The 20848-nt window shown below is 52.0% G+C and overlaps 8 protein-coding genes across 8 annotated transcripts; 6 read left to right on the top strand and 2 right to left on the bottom strand.

The window, feature by feature from the left end:
• Nucleotides 1-148: 148 nt before the first annotated feature.
• On the top strand, nt 149-1125 carry AtWU_09366 (RTA1 domain-containing protein; the record flags this gene model as incomplete). Its single annotated transcript, XM_035504472.1, has 3 exons — nt 149-296; nt 359-607; nt 662-1125. 3 exons carry the CDS (start codon nt 149-151, stop codon nt 1123-1125), a joined length of 861 nt encoding a protein of 286 aa, XP_035360365.1.
• Nucleotides 1126-2804: 1679 nt separating this feature from the next.
• On the top strand, nt 2805-3690 carry AtWU_09365 (putative integral membrane protein; the record flags this gene model as incomplete). The annotated part of the gene is made up of 5 exons (XM_035504471.1): nt 2805-2970; nt 3023-3148; nt 3195-3350; nt 3407-3568; nt 3623-3690. The coding sequence occupies 5 exons, from the start codon at nt 2805-2807 to the stop codon at nt 3688-3690; spliced, it is 678 nt and encodes a 225-aa protein (XP_035360364.1).
• Nucleotides 3691-4531: 841 nt separating this feature from the next.
• AtWU_09364 (FAD dependent oxidoreductase) lies at nt 4532-5956 on the top strand (the record flags this gene model as incomplete). Its single annotated transcript, XM_035504470.1, has 1 exon — nt 4532-5956. The coding sequence occupies one exon, from the start codon at nt 4532-4534 to the stop codon at nt 5954-5956; it is 1425 nt and encodes a 474-aa protein (XP_035360363.1).
• Nucleotides 5957-6265: 309 nt separating this feature from the next.
• Nucleotides 6266-7891, top strand: AtWU_09363 (allantoate permease; the record flags this gene model as incomplete). The annotated part of the gene is made up of 3 exons (XM_035504469.1): nt 6266-6451; nt 6504-6572; nt 6626-7891. 3 exons carry the CDS (start codon nt 6266-6268, stop codon nt 7889-7891), a joined length of 1521 nt encoding a protein of 506 aa, XP_035360362.1.
• A 1459-nt stretch (nt 7892-9350) lies between these two features.
• Nucleotides 9351-12446, bottom strand: AtWU_09362 (non-ribosomal peptide synthetase; the record flags this gene model as incomplete). Its single annotated transcript, XM_035504468.1, has 1 exon — nt 9351-12446. One exon carries the CDS (start codon nt 12444-12446, stop codon nt 9351-9353), a length of 3096 nt encoding a protein of 1031 aa, XP_035360361.1.
• Nucleotides 12447-15623: 3177 nt separating this feature from the next.
• Nucleotides 15624-16756, top strand: AtWU_09361 (carbon-nitrogen hydrolase family protein; the record flags this gene model as incomplete). Its single annotated transcript, XM_035504467.1, has 3 exons — nt 15624-15796; nt 15859-16298; nt 16356-16756. 3 exons carry the CDS (start codon nt 15624-15626, stop codon nt 16754-16756), a joined length of 1014 nt encoding a protein of 337 aa, XP_035360360.1.
• Nucleotides 16757-17291: 535 nt separating this feature from the next.
• On the top strand, nt 17292-19760 carry AtWU_09360 (glycoside hydrolase family 95 protein; the record flags this gene model as incomplete). The annotated part of the gene is made up of 3 exons (XM_035504466.1): nt 17292-17761; nt 17809-18032; nt 18082-19760. The coding sequence occupies 3 exons, from the start codon at nt 17292-17294 to the stop codon at nt 19758-19760; spliced, it is 2373 nt and encodes a 790-aa protein (XP_035360359.1).
• Nucleotides 19761-19813: 53 nt separating this feature from the next.
• AtWU_09359 (TatD family hydrolase) lies at nt 19814-20821 on the bottom strand (the record flags this gene model as incomplete). Its single annotated transcript, XM_035504465.1, has 2 exons — nt 19814-20731; nt 20786-20821. The coding sequence occupies 2 exons, from the start codon at nt 20819-20821 to the stop codon at nt 19814-19816; spliced, it is 954 nt and encodes a 317-aa protein (XP_035360358.1).
• Between the last annotated feature and the right edge of the window lie 27 nt (nt 20822-20848).

The following is a 20848-nucleotide window of genomic DNA, read 5'->3' as shown; positions in this document are numbered from 1 at the left end:
TATCGTCTCTCGTATATCGCGACCGTTGCCATATTGGTACCTTGCAAAAGTGGGAGACAACGATGATGGCCCTCCATAAAAGCAGAAGCTCGCTCCCTACCTCCTTGCGACCTTATCGACTCCAGCTCTTCTCTATCGCATACCAGCCATGGAATTCATCCTATACTACTACACACCCTCTGCTGCGGCAGCAGGCATCTTTGTGGTTCTGTTCGGCATCAGCACTGTCTTGCACTTTCTCCAGCTGGTCCGCACCAGAACATGGTTCATGATCCCCTTCTTCATCGGCGGAATCTGTCAGTCACTACTCTCAACGATAACTGCAGGACTATCACTGACCTGAAGCCTAATCCCACAGTGGAAACGATTGGATATGTTGGTCGTCTGCTCTCATCGCTCGAAAGCCCCGAATACAGCACGGGCTCGTATGCCATGCAAAGCGCCCTTATCCTCATCGCCCCGGCTTTCCTGGCGGCGAGTATTTACATGACCCTCGGTCGCATTATCCGGCTGGTACAAGCAGAACACTACTCGGTGTTCAAAGTGAAGTGGGTGACAAAGATCTTTGTCGCGGGCGATGTTCTTTCCTTCCTGATGCAAGCGTCTGGTGCGTTCTTCCCCAGCTTCCCGTCTTCTGATGCAGCATCGCTAATGACAGTAGGCGCTGGTCTCATGGTCAGTGGCTCGAGCGACCCAACCACGGGCGAGCACATTATCATCGGCGGTCTTTTTGTTCAAATTATCTTCTTCGGCTTCTTTATCATCACAGCGCTCGTCTTTCAAATGCGACTGGCAAAGGCTCCCACTAGCACCTCGACGGAACTGTCGCACATCTGGCGTCGCCATATGAACGCCCTCTACATCTCCAGCATCCTCATCTTTGTCCGTTCCATCGTCCGTGTGGTAGAATATCTCCAAGGATACGACGGCTACCTTATGAAACACGAGGTTTTCATCTATGTATTTGATGCGCTGCTGATGTTCCTGGCGATGGAGGTACTCCAGTTCATCCACCCTAGCCAGGTCAACTGCTATCTGGGGCGCGGAGACCGTTACTCCGACAAGGTGATTAAGACGCAAAAGTTCATGTCGGTGCCGGTGGAGATGGAGGTTTCGTCCGTTTGAATAGCTTGCATTTTTTTTTTCCCGGCGGTGTATTTTATGATTTTTATGATTATTAAAGTCAACTGTCTCATCTAGCTTGTGTTTGTCAGTCTGCCCACAATAGATGTTGTGTTCTCATATATAATGCCTCTTCCCTTCATCATCGCAAAGAGGTCGCAGGTTACCTACTCCATTGTTGGATCAGGGCTGGCAGTATTGATCTAAGATGAGGATATAGTATCTATCTTTAGCATCACCATACCATCTTGTGTTGTTGCCTGCACAAGAAGCACTAGTATGGACTTGATGCGCGCTTGAACCCGTTCCGCAAAGGGGCAAGGTAGGACCCCGACGGCCCTAAGTTTTGGCCCCATCGGAAGACCATGCAGGGCAACCGCATTATTCCGAGTCAGGGGCAGCTTTAAGGATCACAAGCTTTCTTATCGGCTCTATTCAATCCGAGAATTTGGCATTTTGGGGATTCTGCAAAAGCCCTTGTGGTCCTTGGGGACACGACAATTCTCTCAACTCTAAGTTGACATGGCAACGTGCGCCTGATAGTGTAATCCAGTAGGGCCAAATTCATGCCATCAGCTAACGTGCGATACCCTGTATGCAATGGCCAAAGATATGGACCCTTTAGTGTATTACCCACTAATAACAGCAACAACAGGGCATTTTCCTAGCGGTGGGGCTAGTATGTTTATTGAACTCTCGTATTGTCCAACGCCCGCTTCCTGAGAAGCCATTAATAACGGATACCACCCCCGAACTCACATTTTCCGAGGCACGATGATTCAGACACTATTGACCTTCCTCTTTCGGAAAATCCCCTGAAGCAAGCATAGAGGTGTGCTAACCGTTATGAAGTAGGATCATTTGGCCGCGCCCGCAGAAAGGCCGCTAAGCAGCTGTCAATATCAGGATATCTCTTGTCCCTGAACGTCCAAGGGGGATATTTCCATCGGACCAGCAGATCCAAATCGGCCCTTGACAGGAAACTCCACAGCTGAGCTATTTCTAAGAATAGACCTGGATGGGGCCACCATATAATGATCAAGCTCCAGTGCCCTCGCTAAATGGAGATGTCGGGCCCATATTGAACCCGATCTGCCCGCTAGAGACCCGGGGTTTTCGGACCCCACGCTACCTCCAGAACGCTTTGAAAATTGATTTGGGGCCGCCACGGAAGGTGTCTCACCCTGATAACTGCTGTGAGAGCGGTGTATCTGCGGAAAAGCCAGATAACGCTGTATGGTCGAGTAGGAGAGTGACATGGAATGAATAAATATTGCTCGATAATTCCCCGGTCATTCCTTTTCGCAAAACCTGGGGCATCATACCACAGAAGCTTGGGATAGTCAGATTTGGGGTACAGGCGATAAGCACTAGGATGTGTCGATCAGTCAATTCTTTCAGTCTATCCCTGAGAACAGTTGGGCATCTCGTATTTCCGCTGATAGAAGGATTTCACAGGTAGTAGGCTGAAACATAGCGTCTATACCCTGATGTAGGCGATCGCTTCAATGACACCTCGGCATTTACAGGAGACTGACTCTAGGACAATATTCATCGTAACTTCCCTAGCCAGACCATGAAGCATATAAACGCGGTTTTCCCACTCCAAAGTTCCTCATGTTCTTTGGCAACGCAGTATTCTTACTACTATTTTTTTGCTTAATATTCTTTCTCATCATACAATGAGCTCCAAGGTTCTTACACTTCTTGCCGTCGCCGGCCTTCTTTCGGCATCCGTGGCGTGTTCGACCGAGTCTGATGTGGAAATTACCTTTTACGGGTATCCTGACAACGATCCTCCCAGTGCGGACATTGCCTATGATTGTGGTCGTGGTTACACGGCAGGAGGTACGTTCTCGAAGTTCTTCGGGCTGAGTATGTCAAAGCTAACAGCTGCTAGGCACCGGCACGTATGATGACCCTCTTACCTTTGCCACTGCTCCTGGGGAGTTTGAAAAGTGTGAGATCATCTATCTGCCGTACCTTCGCAAGTACCTCCGCTTCGAGGACACTTGCGCGCAGTGTAGTAAGTACCCTCACGCTTAGTAGTGTGCCTCCGCTGACAGAAACAGCTACCGATTATGACAACGGCAAGCTCCACATCGATATTTGGACTGGGTCTACCAAGTCCAGTGGTGGCGATACCCAGATTGACTGCGAAGATTCTTTGACCCCGGATGATTCTCAAACCGTCATCATCAGCCCGGGAACCTCCTACACCGTCAACTGTATGTTAAAGACCCCAGGCAGTACTTACCAGATATGACCTAACTGATCAACCAAGCGGACGAGCTCTTTGCGAGCGGCAAATGCTATACATCGAACACTTATAGCAGTGCCGACGCTTCAAGCTACTGCAGTTCCGGTTCTTCGGGTTCGAGCTCCAGCTCTGGCTCCGGGTCCGGCTCCTCCTCATCTTCCTGCTCCTGGTCAGGCCATTGTGCCGGTATGACCCTTCTTTGAACCTGTGCTTTGTGTTACACTGACCCATGGCATTCAGGAGCTTCCTGCTCAACCGAGAACGACTGCTCCGACAATCTCACCTGCCAGAGTGGCAAGTGCGCCTGATCACAGTACTACTGCCGCGGTAGCTGGACCGACTTTGTTGGACCAAAGTGCGTGACACAGGACAGGTCCTTCTACATTGTGCGATCATGTGATACAATCTGCTTGTTTCCTTCTTTACTCCAGGCAATCAAAACCCTGAGAAATTACCCTCAGAGGATTACTAGTAATACCTAGCGCACGGACTCGCTGCCACTGGCCATGACAAGCAGAAACTGTTCAACTACAACGGAACTATGTATAATAAAGCTATCTGTCTCATCGTTATATTATTAGTTCATTGATATTTCATCATGACGCGCCTTTCTGGTAGATATGCCTATCACATGCTGATGGCGATACTGCACTTCACCTGGTTTGATTTCCCCGGACACAGCATTGTCTGTTGCGCCTGGGTATATGCATCCTCCGGATGGATTGTTAATTTGTCCACGGTGTGAGACGTCTTGCGGCAGAACGTCTGAGCTTCTTGGTGCTCAAGCTTTCTCGAGGTGGCGGAGCTGGCAAATCACAATGGAAGGATTGAGGTTACTGCCATTATAGGAATGTATGACAGGTGGTCATCGCATCCCATGACTGTCGTAATTGGTCCAGTCGATCACCGGGTACCACCTGCTATCCCTCAGAGTAACAGCAGAAACGGCAAGATCCAGGCAAACGTGCATCTTTGTACTGGCAGACGACTGCAGGAAGGATGTCTGTCCTTCTTTTGGCATTAGTTTGCCACATTGCTATCACCGCAGACCTCGTTCAACCTGGTAGTCGGCGGGTATAGATAGGTCGCTCTGACCACCAACAGCACACAGGCATGATACGTATCGGGTCCATCGTGCACTTCACAATCATGCTCTGTCCATTCGCTAAATCGCCCATACTTCTGTTTGTTTTTGCAACGTGTTTCCAAATCGGTCAATCCAGCACTATTAATTCGTCCTCATGCAGTGAATGCGAGGTTATTCGCCGAGACGTTTGTATTATCGGTGGCGGCGCTGCGGGTACTTATGCTGCGATAAAGTTACTTCAAGAAGGTTATTCAGTCGTTGTGGTTGAGAAGACTGGTCGTTTGGGTGGCCATACTGTCACGTATATTGAGCCGAGCACGGACACGCCGCTTGACTTCGGGGTGACCCTGTTTGAAGATTCACCGGAGACCATAGACTTTTTCTCTCATCTTGCAGTGCCATTTGTAAAGGCTTCAAATGGCGGCGGATACATGGAACGCATTGACTTTGAGACCGGCGAAGTCGTCGAGCCGTATCCTGGTAATGTCAGCGAGGCTTTGGAACGCTACGGAGACATTCTCCGTCAATATCCCTATCTTTTGGAGGGATGGGACCTCCCGGAAGACATACCGGAGGATCTCCTGATGCCTTTCGGAGAATTCGTGGACCAATACGACCTTGGGGCTGCCGTCGAGTTGATCAGTATCTACAGCCAGGGGGTGCGCAACTGGCTAAACTACCCGACCGTCTATCTAATGAAGTTCGTGTCGTTGGATATGTTACGAGCACTTAAATCGGGCTTTCTATCCACTGCTCGGCACCATAACTCGGAACTATACGAGGCTGCTCTGGAGGAACTGGGAGACGATGCTCTGCTTCATAGCGTGGTAATGAACGCGTGTCGGGAAGATGACGAAATGCACCGATTGACGGTGGAATCGACGGATGGCACAGATTGGATGATCGAGGCCAACACGACTATCTTGGCTGCGCCCCCGACTGGGCATGTGCTGGATGGCCTAGATCTGGATGAATTTGAGTCTTCTCTGTTCGGTCAATTCATCTACGGACACTACTATGCTGGCCTGGTGCGGGTAGACGGATGCCCCGAGGGAGTCCAGATTGTGAATCGTGGGTCCGACAGACCTTACTCGCTTCCCCTTCTTCCGTGTATCTTGATGATGTATCCGACCGCAGTACCAGGTGTGATGGCCGTTGGATACGGTAGCGAGGAGCCAATGACGGAGGAACAAGTCAAGGGGGCGATTGTGGAGGATATTCTGGGACTGCGCCGAGCTGGATACGATGTCGGCGACCCGGAATTCCTGGCGTTTGCCGACCATTCCCCCTTCGAAATGTCAGTTGGCCGGAAGGCCATCGAAGACGGATTCTACCACGACTTGAAGAAGCTGCAGGGACACCGCAATACGTACTATGTGGGGGCGACTTTTGAATATCCAGGTTCCTCGGCCATCTGGCGAGCGGTGGATCGACTGCTTCCATCGGTTGTTGAGAGTATTGGGAGGTCACAGAAACCAGAGATGTAGAAGCGTGGCAGAAAGAAGAACACAATGGCATGAAGCAATGGGCAGATTGTAGCTACAAAGTGCACGGCTGGCAGATCATAAACCTGCAGATTATTGGTGGATAGCGTATCGCAGCGGCGATCCCTTGCTATTAGGGTACATGTTGCCGATTGGTGGTTGGCACAAGATATCGGAAGGGATCCGGCGGGGGAAAAGATATGGCACTTGTCTTCAAAGCTCTAAATATCATTCTTAATCATCTCTCTTGGAATCTCGACCCGTGTAGGCCTATCATCCTTTGCTAATCCCTCAACTTTGCGACTTATTGTGATGGACACGGTCGCACCCGCTGCAGAGGCGCACGACGCGCCCGAAGAGTCGCCGGTGATCGCCTCCCGCGTGTTACGCAAGGTCGACAGTCGTCTCCTGCCTCTTCTCTTCGTCACGTATTTGCTCAACTTTATGGACAAAACTATCCTGTCGAGTGCATCGGTATTTGGATTGATCGAAGATACTGTGAGCACCTTTTCATCATGCATCTTCGGTATGACTAACACATATCCGCCAGCATTTGGTCGGCCAGCAGTACAGCTGGGTATCCAGCATCTTCTACTTTGGATACTTCTTCTGGGAATGGGTGCGACCGCAATCCATCTCGATATCTTCGTGAGATAACTGACTCCCCTTCAGCCAACCAACGTCTTGATTCCTCGGGTGCCCGTGGCCAAATACCTGTCCATCAACACCTGGTTCTGGGGCGCCGTGGTAGCCCTGACGGCCGCCTGTACCAACTACGGCGGTCTGTTAACCGTGCGATTCCTTCTCGGGGTTGCAGAGGCTACCATCACACCGGCCTTTATGTTCCTTACCTCGACGTGGTACACCCGCGATGAGATTCCCTTCCGCACGGGCATCTGGTTTTCGGGCAACTCGGTCGGCGGGCTCGTCGCCAGTCTACTCGCCTATGGCATCGGCCACATTGACCATCCCCTGCATCCCTGGATGTGGATGTTCATTATTCTCGGCGTGGCCACCTTTCTCTGGGGGTTTGTGCTTTTCGCCTTCCTTCCAGATAGCATCTCCACAGCCACATTCCTCACTCCCGAAGAACGAGAATTCATGGCTCACCGTGCCGTGATCGCGGGTACCGGTCGGACAGAGAAGACGACATGGAAATGGGCGCAGTTCATGGAATGCCTCTGCGACCCCAAGACGTGGCACCTGTTCGCCCTGGCAGTGCTGACCCAGATCCCTAATGGCGGGACACAGAACTTTGGCAACCTCGTCATCAAATCCTTCGGCTTTACATCACTTCAGTCGACACTGATTGTCATCCCTGCCAGTGTGATCAGTGCCGGCACCATCGCCCTCACCGGCTGGCTAGCCAGTCGGTCCCACCATTGGAATTGCCTGCTGATTGTGTGTATTGTCGCATTGTCTATCACTGGCAGTGCCATCATCTATGCTCGTGCTCACCATGTGCCCCTCGGCGCCCAGCTCTTCGGCTACTTTCTGCTGTCCACGGGTCCCGGTGCCCTCCCACTCATCATGTCCCTCTTGCAGGCGAACTACCGTGGTGTCACCAAGAAAATGACCATCACCTCAATGATGTTTATCGCCTACTGCGCGGGAAATATTGCGGGGCCGCAGTTCTTCAAGTCGAGCGAGGCCCCCCTCTATCAGACTTCGTTTCGCGCCATCCTCATCTGCTATATTATTTCGGCTGCGTTGGCTCTATCGCTGCGATGTTATCTGCAGTGGTTCAATCAGAAGCGTGATCGAGAAGAGGGTGTCCAAGGTACGGCCACTCTGGCTGGTGCTGTTGGTGGCAAAGTTGCCAATCAGCGACAGGATGGGAATGATGTGTCTGTATTGGTGCAGTCCGTCGAGTTGCAGGCGGAGGATTATGAGGATGCGACCGATTGGAATACAGTCGGCTTCCGCTATCGGTTGTAGGTAGAGATTTAGCTGTCTCAGTAGATGTACATGGAGTCAAGACCGATTTCAGGCAATCGAAATTGTATGTTACTGAGTATTTTCCTAGCAGGAAGTGTGTTTATTTGGCTGAAGTTGTGCTACCGACCAGGAATTTCTTTTACTTTGCATTTCTCTAGTAGGAAAGCCCCGAAGAGTCCTCTCGCACCGCCTTCGTAAACAGACTGAACATTGACTTTGGCTTTATGCTTCCTGGACCCCGTAAGTTTCCTCTGGCTGGCATCTGGCGTCTGCCGCCTGCGCTGAGTTTCTGTGGTGAGCTCGTTGAGTAGCTGCGCCAGGTTCTGTCCCGACGCATTCGGCTGCTCCATTTATCATCCCGACTCATTGCAGGTTAAACTGCGTGATGGTAGTCATCCAGGGCTTGAATTCAGACTTATGGAGCCTTTGCGGTAGCTTCTACGGAGCGAGCTGTAGCGCCGGCGCACCCATCGTCAGTAATCAGTAGATGTATACAGACCTATGTTTTGGCAACTTACACATTGTTAATGTAACTTCTTTTCTACCGATTCAAAAGCTATGTCCATTCTATATCCAAAAAATGAAAAAAAAGAATCGATAAAAATATCAGGTTAAGAATGTCCACCGTTTCATATCATTAACTAGTATTGGAAACAGTGCGGGTGCTCACCAAACACAATCATGAATGTAAGCAAGTAGAAGAACAGAGGCGTTAAAGAAGGAAACCATATACTCCACAAAAAGAAGCATCAGGCTCCCATTATAAGCTACCCACGAGGTTCAGAAGAAAGATTCTTAGCGAGGACTGGGTAAAAATAGAGTATATCTATGAATCACTGGTCTAAGAGTAGTGACAAAGCTTAGCCCAAGTATCCATCCTTAGTACGCAGACATCTATCACATTAACCCTTCAAGTTGATAGGCATGATTGTTACCCTACTTAGTATACATATCATCCCTTAGGCAACGATGGGAGAGAAAACAGGATTTTTCCAGCTAAGCTGATTGTTCAGCCTGATGACCCTTACTCTGAGCCTGGGTCTACGAAGAAGGCCAAGAATACACAACCTGCAAGGCAAGCAATGGCTCCAGGCAGCAAGATATCTAGCCATTCAGACGAAGCATTTGCATTTCCTTTCAATAGTGCCAAGAGTTATCGTGACAGCATTGCCCTTACGAGGGAGGCCGTGGACCGCTGATAAGCAAATTCGATTGTATTCTACCAAGCAGTCATAAGTCGTCCTTTCTGACATCAAATAGTTATAAATCATTGTTCTCCTAGGGTCAGACCTCTTTTATTTTCTCATTCCATGTTTCATTGTATCATCAGTCATTTATGTCTGTTGAGGTGTGCTGGTGTGCTTTGTTGTCCTTCATCTCTTCATCCATTATAGAGCCACCAATAAAAACCTCAGCCCGAACAAGAACTAATCACCCACAAGAAATAAGCGAACATTTCTCACACTTGCATGCGTACAGGCTTGTGCCATACACAGCATGGTAGCCAACTTTTCAACGATCGGTGGAAGAGCACCTCAATATCCTCCCGGTTCAGGATGTGCGGAGCGTCTTGCAGGGCGCGGCGGATATTCTCCCGCCCGTACTCAGCCATGTTCTCATAGACCTCCCAGCGGGTCATGTTGCCAAACACCTTCTCCCTGAGCATGGGAGTGAGGGGATGCAGAGGATCATCCAATCGCTCAGAGAGCGAGTTCACCCATTGCTCGTAAGGCACTCCTTCCATCTTGTAGGGAGAAAGCTGATTGAGCAGGTCAAAGCTGGTGTTGATGTCGATAGCGTTGTTAAGGTCAGGCTGCACGAGGTTGTAGGCGTGGCCCAGATTCTCGTGTGTTGTGGAGATATGAAGGATGGAATCGACAACGAAGTCTACGGGGATGAATTCCTTGCGCTGGTTGGGTAGGATGGGGTACAGCCCCATGTCCATACAGCTGGTGAAGAGACGGGAGATGAAATCGTCCGGGTTACAGATGCCGGATTTACTATGGCCCAGGACAAATCCAGGCCGGTAAATGGCCACGGGGAAGCCGTTATCAATGGCATTCCAAACTATCGCCTCCGCCACGTATTGACTTTGAGCATAACCAGTGTCGCTGGGCAGAGCAGCCAAGTGCGGCGCGGGCCGTTCATCCTCTGGTAGCAGCTTGGCGCCCGTAACATATCCAGTTGGACCGTAGGCCGCGATGGTGGACGAGTAGTGCAAGGCCTTGGTCCGCCGGTGGGTGGCAAACTCGAGCATGTTCAAGGTCCCGATAGTATTCTCCTGGCGGTGGGAGGAATAAGGAGCGACGTAGCTCACCTTGGCCCCGAGGTGGAAGATCACACTAGACCATGTGGCGAAGTAATCGTACTGCTCCGGAGACAGACCCAGCCTTGGCTGTCCGAAATTGCCTGGCAGGGCGATGACCTTGTCCATGTTTGCGTAGAGACTGTACTTCTCCATGGTCTTCTCCAGACGTGCCCGGGCTGAGGGTTCGTCCTCGGCGCGCACCAAGCAAGCCACCTTCTTAACATCAGGCCGCTTCACGAGTGTTGCCAGGAGAAACACGCCCACAAAGCCCGTAGCTCCCGTCAGGAAGATCCTGCCTTCATTTTTGTCCTGCCAGTGAGCAATAACGCCTCCGATAGGCCGCAAGTGTTCGCCCAACTTAGAGTCCTGTAGCCAGACCTCCTGTTCGGCCTGAATACTTGAGTCGTCTCCATGAACTTGGATGTTGGTCACAAGCCGCGTCAGACTCTCGAAGCTGGTATTCTCGTAGAGCATTTGGGCGCGCAACGAGATGCCAAATGTTTGATTGATGCGAGCGATCATGGTGGCGGCGATCAAGGACGTTCCACCCATGGCCACGAAGTCGTCGGTTGGGCGTAGATGCTCGACAGTGAGACCAAAGACGTCAATCCAGATATACTCCAGCTTAGCAGCATTGCTGCCAGTGTTGACACTTCCATTGGCTCCATTAGCCCGTGAGCGCTTGAGCTTCTGGTAATACCGTTCTTCCAGAGCCTTCCGGTCCGCTTTGCCGGTGGAGCGAAGGGGCAGGACGTCAATGAGCTCCAAACGGGGAACCATGAGATCTGGTGCTTGCTCCATGTAGGCTTTCATGATGGCGCCATCCGCAACATCAGATGAGGAAGGAATACAGTAGGCCAGCAGAAACTGGCCACGGCCAACTTCTTCCGGTGTGATCTTCACCACCACAGCAGCACTCACTAGGCCCGTACCAACTAGGGCCGATTCCAAGGCCTCCAGTTCCACGCGCTGGCCACGAATCTTGATCTGATTGTCTTTCCGTCCGAGGTAGTAGTACACGCCTTTCTCATCTGCACGCATCAAGTCTCCAGTTCGATACATGTGGTGGGGTCCCCGCTCCACCTTCCGGTGCAGTTGCGGAAGAACAACGAAGCTCTTGGCAGTTTTCTGAGCGTCCCCAATATATCCCCCGGCAACACCTACGCCAGATACCACGAGCTCGCCGACTTCACCCGCCTTGACTGTGTTCATATTGTCATCAAGGAGATAAACCTCGACGTCGCCGAATGGCTTTCCCACGGGGATCTCACCCCGGCGGGCCTCGTCTTCCGAGACTTGGTGATACAAAACATATATACTGGCTTCTGTCGGACCATAACCATTGATAATGCGGCCTGGGGCTCCGGCATCGAAGATGGATTGGATTGTCTGGCAGTTGATTGCCTCACCTCCAGTAATAAGGGTGTCCAGAGTCGAGAAAGCATCCGGACAGGCGTAAGCCGTCACGGTGAGCAGAGAGGTTGTGAGTTGCAACACATTGAGTTCTTTCTCTTTGACGAACACGCTAAGAGCAGACGGATCAAGAACAATCTCATGGGGGATGATGACCATGGTTGCTCCGCGCAGCAAGGGACCCCATATCTCCACCAGGGAGGTATCAAAGATGACGTTGGAACCGTGCCCAACACGCTGTCCCTTCCGAATGAGGTCCGCTGAATCCAGGCAAAGATTAATTAGCCCCTCCGCAAACGCCTCGACTGCCTTCGGCTTGCCGGTTGTGCCCGAGGTGTGGAGCACATGAGAGCATGTCTGCGGCCCGTTCTGACTGGGGGCAATGTTTAAATCGAAGGTCTCCGGAACCACGCGATGATCAACCACCAGATGTTTAACGCCCGGTAGTCTATGCTGTTGTACAATATCCGTGATGACGAGGGTCGATCCCAAGTTTTCCAGCATGTCTCTGAGCATCTCGTCTGGGAGCTTGGGGTCCAACGGCACACAAGCCCGGCCCGAGTAGATCACAGCGGCCTGCGACAATACGTGATTCAAACTGCGGGGGGCAATAATGCCGACTGGCGAAGGGTCGTCGTGGAGGATACTGTTGACCTGGTCGGCGACGAAGAGGGCCTTTTCGTGAAGTTCGCCGTATGTGACTTCGTACTGGCCTTCTTCAATGGCAATGGCTGTGCCGCGGACCATGGCTTGCCGCTCCAGGAGCTCAGCCAGGCCCAGCCCGGTGTCACATCCATTCTCCAGACGCTCTGAGATAAGTAACGACGGTGACATGGTGGCAAACTAGCAGATAAGCAGCAGCTTAATGCTATTGTGAAGATTGAATGGGATCTGTGGTTGAGCAGTCTCTACCGGCTCGGGGACGTCTCCTCATATACTCTTTCCTCCACGGACAGTGTTGTGTCTCGGGCTTGCCTTCGACATGCTCCATGACTAAATCTGCGCCCACCGAGGTTGATGTGGTCGTCCAGAGGCATACCATTGGCCTCTCCTGTTACATTCACGACTACTCGATCTGTTGAAGCAGACCTAGACAAGCGAATCCCTTGCCTGTTCCAGCGGCCAATCCCGCTCGCTTATGTGATCGATGATCATAGGAAGACTATGGCATGGACACGCAGGGTGTGATGTTCAATAGACATAGGCCCTCACCGTCGCCATCAAGACCGGGGTATATCGAAGCCAGCGCGATTCTCCGAGCCACCGGTCCTCCTTGCTCGTGCGAGGAGGTTGGAATGCCGCAAAACCTGGACCTGATACCAAGATCCGGCTCCGCGGCGTTTACACAGAATAGGTCTATTCACTTGAGACCCTGCATGTTGACATGGTCCCGGAAACTTTGAGTCGACATGGGTCAGGTGTACGGGCGACGGCGCGGTGGCCATGTAAGATGGGCCGATGGCGCAAGGTTGAGGGTTATGGTTAATCAATATGTGGGTTCAAGGTCCACAGAGTTGCTCAAACCTGCCATGGTGTTCTGGCGAGCGGCTTTCGGTGCCAACTAGTGCCGCAGCGGTGAATGATGCATGCTGAAGTTAACGTACAAGGACAGTCCAGAAGAACCCGGCTGGGTCTGGAAGCCACAACTCAGCCCCCCAGCTTCCATGATGCCCCCGGCTTTCTGCACCAACACTGCCGTCTGGACAGGGCAGGCACGTTCCAAATAGGTTGAGATTGGCGCGGGATTGAGGCGATACAAAAGCTTAGAGATCGCCGCGGCGCGTTCCTCAGTCTCTCGCCCACGGTGAGGCGGGGATGATCTGTCTCTCAATAAATCAGACCCTGTTTCCAGGACCGTCCTTGGGTGTGCATCAGCATTGGCATAAGATGATCCAGAGCAGCTTTGATGGAGATCCAGTGGGTTCTTCAAGCTGCTGTTGCTGTTCCAGCAACGGCCCTTGTGCGTACCGCTTATGTCAGCCTCGTGCAGGACTCCGGCGATTGTCACTAATCAGAATCCGCGCTGCTGCAGGATAAACTAGATAGGATGTCCACTCACGGACTGCATCCTGCAACCAAATGTCCCCCTTTCAAGGCGCAACCGTAGCCCAGTTTCCTGGGTGCGCAGCCTCCAGTCACCCGGCACCCCTCGCGCGGACTTTATCCAGTGACTGGACCTCTAAAAAGGCGCACCACAATCCGTCATAACGCTATGATACATGCTACGGGTCAAATTCCCATCGCTGGAGCTGTCGGCAAAAAAATAGAAAGGAGAAACCTCGAGATAAAGTACGACTCATTGTGCCCCGTAGTTGTTGTTCAAGAGCCTATATAAGCCTTTCTTTTACCCCCAACCCCAGTTTCAAAGTATTGTAGCGGCGGGCTGGTCCGTGGATCATTTTGATGTAGCGAGCGATCGGCGTGGAGGAGCCTCGTAGACAACTGTAAATTAACCAGATTGACTTGGTTAGCAGCACATAAACAGGGCATACCAAGACTGGCGGGGTGGAGATGGCGCCATGGCCATGGCCAGGCCGCTCGACCTAGGCTTTGCAAGGGAATCGAACCTTCGCATGTATGTAGGTAGCAGTGAGTTGCAGGACATCGTGCATGTCTTACGTAGCACGACCAACATTCTGGCACGGTTCGATGGGGTGCCTCTTTGCCGCCTCTTTACCATGAGCTGCTGTTCATATAGCCCGACACGCACCGTAGTATGAGTGAATTAGGTCCCGTTCAATTTCCCGGATAATAAAGTTCAATTCGTTTGCCAGTATCCTGCAACGTCTCATCCCACTTAGGGAGCCCTGACTCCAGTAAGTAACCGTCCAGCGCGCCATCCTAAGACATCTGTTATATTCTCTATAATATATACAGAGTACTCGTAGATTAGTTACGTATGGGGGGACGCCACATCTCACCGCTGCAATCATTCTGAAGTCGTCACCTGGGCCCTAATGTGGCTAGATCTCAAATCATGCCATCATGGCAGGAAGGTAGTAACCATTTCAGGAGGAATGTCTGTTCTCACCAGTATCGAACCTTCTAGCTGAACGAGGAGTGAGGCAGAGTATGTCGCCGAGAAACATGATTCCCGATGGCCATCCATCCCTTCCATCCTTTTTCCCTGATGAGATTCTGGAAGGGGCCAAGAATCCCGCAGAATCCCGTGATATGATTGGCCCAATGTGCATGGGTCTTTCTTCCGTCCTTCGATGGATCCATCCATCATTTCTTTCCTCCCTAAAAATAAACATTACCAGAGGAGGGAGGAGGGGGGTGATGTTAATATTCCCGCAGTCATTTCTGCCTCCGCGGTTGGATAACTTTTCAGGGTTCAGGTAGTGAGGAGAAGACTGCACCATGTAAAATCCGTGGCCTCTGCTGGAACCACCGCCAAGAAGGTAAAAACCCGACCGTGAGTAGTATCACCAGCATCTTTCTTATTGTCAATTCCGACAGAAAACACCACGTTTTATTCCCAGAAGGGACCCAACAACAAAGTGGATAGTGTCAGATTCAACGGGTCCACTCCTCCCACTACAACGGATCCCATCCCCTAAAGAAGCAGCTACGCCGCATCCCTGATCCATTCTTTGGCCTCGCCTTCATTGCTCTTCGCGATCGGGCCAATGGGAGTCTCTCGGATGGGGTGGTTTCCAATGGAAGTGAATGAATTGCCCCCTATCCCTATGCCCAGATACTACTACGTAGTAGCTAGTAATCCTAAATCGCCCTTTCCCAGGGCCATGACGAGCCTCAACTTTCCTTCCACACCCTTCATGGTCCAATCTCGTGTAGATTGACACTGTCGATCGTACTCAGCTGTCTGATGCCTCGTCAGCTGGTCGCTTTGACTTCCATTTTGTGATCCTCTCAGCCGCAATTGAATTGGCACTCTGGTAGTAACACACCACATAAAAGATCTGGTGTTCTCCCCGCTTGACTTGAACCGTTCATTCTTATCATTCATATCATCACATACTACGCACAGACTTGAAACTAGCAATCATGTCGGCTTCCAACAAGGTCCGTGTCGCTGTCACCCAACACGAACCCGTCTGGCTAGATCTGCACGCCACCGTCGATAAAACCTGCCGTTTGATCGCCGAGGCGGCGGGCAATGGCGCCCAGCTAATCGCTTTCCCCGAATGTTGGCTTCCGGGGTATCCAGCATGGATCTGGTTAGCATGATCCTTAATCCGAAAGTTATTTCGCGACCGAATATGTACTAACCATTAGGCAGGTGCCGCCCCGTCGACATGGGCCTATTCACTACTTACCTCAAGAATTCCCTGTCGTATGACTCGGAGCACATGCGCCGCATCTGCAATGCCGCTGCCCAGTACAAGATCACCGTCGTCCTGGGTTTCTCGGAGCGCGATGGCAACTCTCTTTACATCGGCCAGTGCACGATCGATTCCACCGGCAAGATCGTGATGCGTCGGCGCAAGATGAAGCCCACTCACATGGAACGCACCGTGTTCGGCGAATCTTCCGGGCGGAGTCTCTTGAATGTCGTCGATCTGCCGATTGGTAAAGTGGGTGCCCTCGCGTGCTGGGAACACATCCAGCCACTGCTCAAATATCACACCATGATTCAAGGGGAGGAAATCCATGTCTCCGCCTGGCCAGTTCTACATCCCCATATGGGGGGCGAGTCACTGTGGGGCATGTCGCAAGAAGGTAAGACCCCTTTCAGGACCAGCGAGGTCTACCATGGAGAACTAACGTAGATACCAGGTGGAATGGGTGCCTCCCAGGTATATGCGCTTGAGTCGGCGTCATTCGTTTTGCTCGCGACCGCAGTGCTAGGTCCCAGCTGCGTGCAGAAGATGAACTTGTCACCGCCGTGGGATACCCTGGGAGGAGGCGCGTCTGCCGTCATCGCCCCTGATGGTCGCCAGCTGACGGAGCCATTGCCCCCTAATGAGGAAGGATTCATCTACGCAGATGTGGATCTGGATGTAATCTTGTCGTGTCGACACTTTGTGGATGCCTGTGGCCATTATAGCCGTCCCGACCTGTTGTGGCTGGGGGTCGACACGCGCGAGAAAACACCACACCGACCGGAAGGACAAGGAGACAATACCACAAGCAATCTGGATACTAGTTCAGTCCTTGTGGAGGAGGAAAGTACCTGAGGTTATCCCGACTTTCAATGGCCTGCATCGGAGCCCGCCGACGTATCCTGCCAGATGGTGGTCCCGGCAAACACATTTCTTATATTAGCCACCCCGACCTTGTTTTGAACAAAATTATTACCAATAAAATTATTTAATATAAGACCATGTTCCATTTGGAGTACGTTTCTTCGAGCAATTCAAGAATTAGAAGACACTTCGCGGACTCATCAATATTTTCTTCTCATGGTCAGCACCATGTGCAGCCCGGAAGACAACCGGATAAATCTGGGATGAGCTAACATGATGCTGCAGTCCGACTGCTAATGGTCCTGCCGATCAGGGCGCGTCTTCACCCTGTCGAACACCTCTGATTTGTGGAATCCTACCACTCCCTGTAGGTCCGTGGCTGCACTCCTCTGTACTCCTATGCATCGTGTTATTACTTCAATGCTACTCATCCACAGTCTCGGGTAAATGCACGGTTATTCTATATATTGTTTATCTCCTACGTGCGAATGATATTCCACCCGCATGCACCAATGTTCCCCCAACAATGCGTCCCTTCTACTCCGCGTTTGTAGCAGCCATTCCCTTGGTTCTCGGCAACTTTGATGCCTCCCATGTCTCTTGGTATACCACCCCGGCCAACAACTTCACCTCCACTCTCCCCATCGGTAATGGCAGACTGGGCGCCGCCATCTGGGGCACCGCGACCGAGAATGTCACCCTCAATGAGAACTCCATCTGGAGTGGTCCGTTCATCAACCGCGTCAATCCCCGCTCATATGATGCCCTCTGGTCAGTTCGGTCGCTTCTGGCAGAGGGAAACATGACAGAGGGGAATGATGCCACTCTAGCAAATATGGTTGGCATCCCTGATTCGCCGCAGTCGTACAGTGCCCTGGGATCGCTGGTCCTGGATTTTGGACATGACCAGGCCGGGATAAGTAATTACACCAGATACCTAGATTTGAGGACTGGTGCGGCAGTAGTGGAGTACACTTATCGGGCTGTGCAATATCGGTTTGTTGCTCTGGTGTGCTTAAGCGGATATTAGCTGATGAAGATAGACGAGAGTATGTGGCCAGCTATCCGGATGGTGTTGTCGCTGTGCGGCTGTCGTCCAGCCAGCCAGGGAGTTTGAATGTAGCTTCTTCGCTGGCTCGTGATCGATATGTTGTTTCCAATAAAGCAACCGTTTCGGATGATGACGGAGTGTTGACGCTGAAGGCTTACTCAAACAACGTTACGAATCCCATTCGCTTTACGACCGAGGCCAAAATCGTCTCCGATGGTCAGTAGTGAATGAATTCGATCTGCAGGTTAGATTTTGACTTGGATAGGGCGCACTACATCCAACGGTACATATCTAATAGTTCAAAATGCGTCCGCAATCGATATATTCATCGACACTGAAACTTCCTATCGCTACACAACTCCCGAGAGGTGGACAGCAGAGATCAAAGCAAGACTCGACACTGCCTCGAGATCGGGTTTTCTTACCGTTAAGCAAAATGCGATCGCCGATTATTCAGCTCTGGCGCAGCGAGTCGACCTGAACCTGGGCTCCTCTGGCTCAGCGGGCAACCTGCCCACCGACACTCGATTGGTAAACTATCGCACTGATCCTGACAGCGACCCTGAGCTAGCTGTCCTCATGTTCCACTTTGGGCGACACTCGTTGATCGCCTCGTCGCGCGCCACCGAGTCACCGGCCCTACCGGCCAATCTGCAGGGCCTTTGGAACCAGGACTTCGATCCCGCCTGGGGTGGACGATTCACTATCGACATCAACCTCGAGATGAATTACTGGCCAGCAGAGGTCACTAACCTGGCTGACACCTTTTCGCCCTTTATTGATCTGCTGGACATCGTGCATGACCGAGGGCTGGATGTAGCTGAAAGCATGTACCACTGCAGCAACGGCGGGTACGTCCTTCACCACAACACTGACCTCTGGGGCGATGCTGCTCCCGTCGATAATGGGACCACCTGGACGATGTGGCCTATGGGCGGGGCATGGCTGTCGGCTAACCTGATGGAGCACTATCGCTTCACACGGGATGAGGGTGTTCTCCGGGACCGCATCTGGCCACTTTTACAGAGTGCTGCGAGGTTCTACTACTGCTATCTCTTCCCGTTTGAGGGCTACTATAGTACCGGACCATCACTGTCCCCGGAGGCCTCCTACATCGTGCCAGATGACATGACCACAGCGGGCAACGAAGAGGGCATAGACATTGCCCCGACGATGGACAATTCCCTGCTCCATGAGCTGTTCCAGGCTGTCACTGAAACCTGCAGTGTGTTGGTAATCAATAACACAGACTGCACCACCGCTGCAAAGTATCTTGCGAAGATCAAGCCACCACAGATCGGCTCGTCCGGTCGGATCCTAGAATGGCGACTGGACTACGAAGAATCCGACCCCGGCCATCGACACATGAGTCCGATCGTCGGTCTGTTCCCCGGCGATCAACTGGCCCCGCTCGTCAACGATACGCTCGCCACGGCCGCCAAAGCGTTCCTGGATTGGCGCATTGCGCACGGCAGCGGAAGCACCGGCTGGTCGCGCAGCTGGACGATGAATCTGTATGCCCGGCTATTTGATGGCGATCAGGTCTGGAACCATACGCAGATCTATCTGCAAAGGTTTCCCAGTCCGAACTTGTGGAACACGGATTCCGGCCCGGATACTGTGTTCCAAATTGATGGGAACTTCGGGTTTACCTCCGGAATTGCGGAGATGTTGCTGCAGAGCTACAAAGTTGTACATTTGCTGCCGGCGCTTCCGGCCGCTGTGCCGACAGGACATGTCTCGGGTTTGGTGGCTAGAGGGAACTTTGTCGTTGATATGGCATGGTCGGGGGGTGTCCTGACGGGGGCGAATATCACCTCGCAGAGTGGCAGCACGTTAGATATTCGTGTCCAGGATGGGTTGGACTTTACCGTCAGTGGAGAAAGATATACGGGAGGTCTACAGACAGGTGCTGGGAAGGTGTACACGGTTGTACCTGTCTAGTATATACACATTCGTTCTATATACATACACATCTCTCCTCAAGTAGAGCTGACCTACTGCCGTACCCCCAACCCAAACATCCTGACACTATTCTCCCACGCTGCATCCGCCACCTCCTGCACTGATATTCCTTTCACCCCCGCAACCACCATCGCTACCCTCTCCATGAAACAGCTCTCGTTACGGTTCTTTACCATCTGCCCCGAGATAAACTTGTTGTGCTTCCTCACCGGTGGCATTTCCCTCGCCTTCTCCAAGAATGGCGCTATCTTCTCATCCCCACTCAACACCTCGCACCACGGCGCATCCGTCTCCAACTGCAACTTCTCCAAAGGAATCGCCTTCACCATCTCCAATTGCTCCTCCGTCCGAAAACATACCCCATTCACACTGACATCCAAACCCAGCTCATCGGTCAATTGCCGCATCTCTCTCACAGATCCAGTAAACGAGTGGACCAGTCCGCCCTTAGGTAACCGGGGTAGATACGGACGGATGATGTCGATGAAGTCGGCACAGGATTCCCGAACGTGCAGGAACAACGGGAGTTGAAATTCCACTGCTAGATCGAGTTGATCCTTGAATGCGCGAATCTGCGTCTCCTTGTCGGCGCGGTCGAGGTACTCGTAGTCCAGTCCGATTTCGCCGAATGCTACGAGCGGGGAATTCTCCTCGCGGAGAAGTGATTGGCCTAGTTCGCGGATCTGGGAGAGATAGGATGGTTCATTGGTGGAAGCGTAGATCTCCCCTGCGTGGTACGGGTGCACGCCTAGTGTGAGAGTGCATGTTTCTGGATGTTGACGGACCAGTTCCAGGTTGCGGTGGAAACCTTCCAGGTTCATAGTCGTTAACATCATCTTTTCGCAGTTGTAGGCTTTGGCTCGCTGGATGACTTCCCCGAAGTCGCAGGGGTGGTATTGTTTGCCGCGGTATATGCCTTGGAACTGGTCGGCCGTGTAGGTTACCGCTACCTATTTACTTGTTAGTAAGGTTCAAGAGCATTGTTGTGTTCTGGTTGGGTTTACATCGGCGAAGCGGAGGGGCTTTGTGTCTGTCGCCATTGTTGAGGGAGCGGGTGTCCGATATTC

Source organism: Aspergillus tubingensis, assembly GCF_013340325.1.
Source record: "Aspergillus tubingensis WU-2223L DNA, scaffold_11, whole genome shotgun sequence".
NCBI classification, from domain to species: domain Eukaryota; kingdom Fungi; phylum Ascomycota; class Eurotiomycetes; order Eurotiales; family Aspergillaceae; genus Aspergillus; species Aspergillus tubingensis.
The sequence above is the reverse complement of the archived record's forward strand: the minus strand, read 5'-3'. Positions and strand labels throughout refer to the sequence as shown.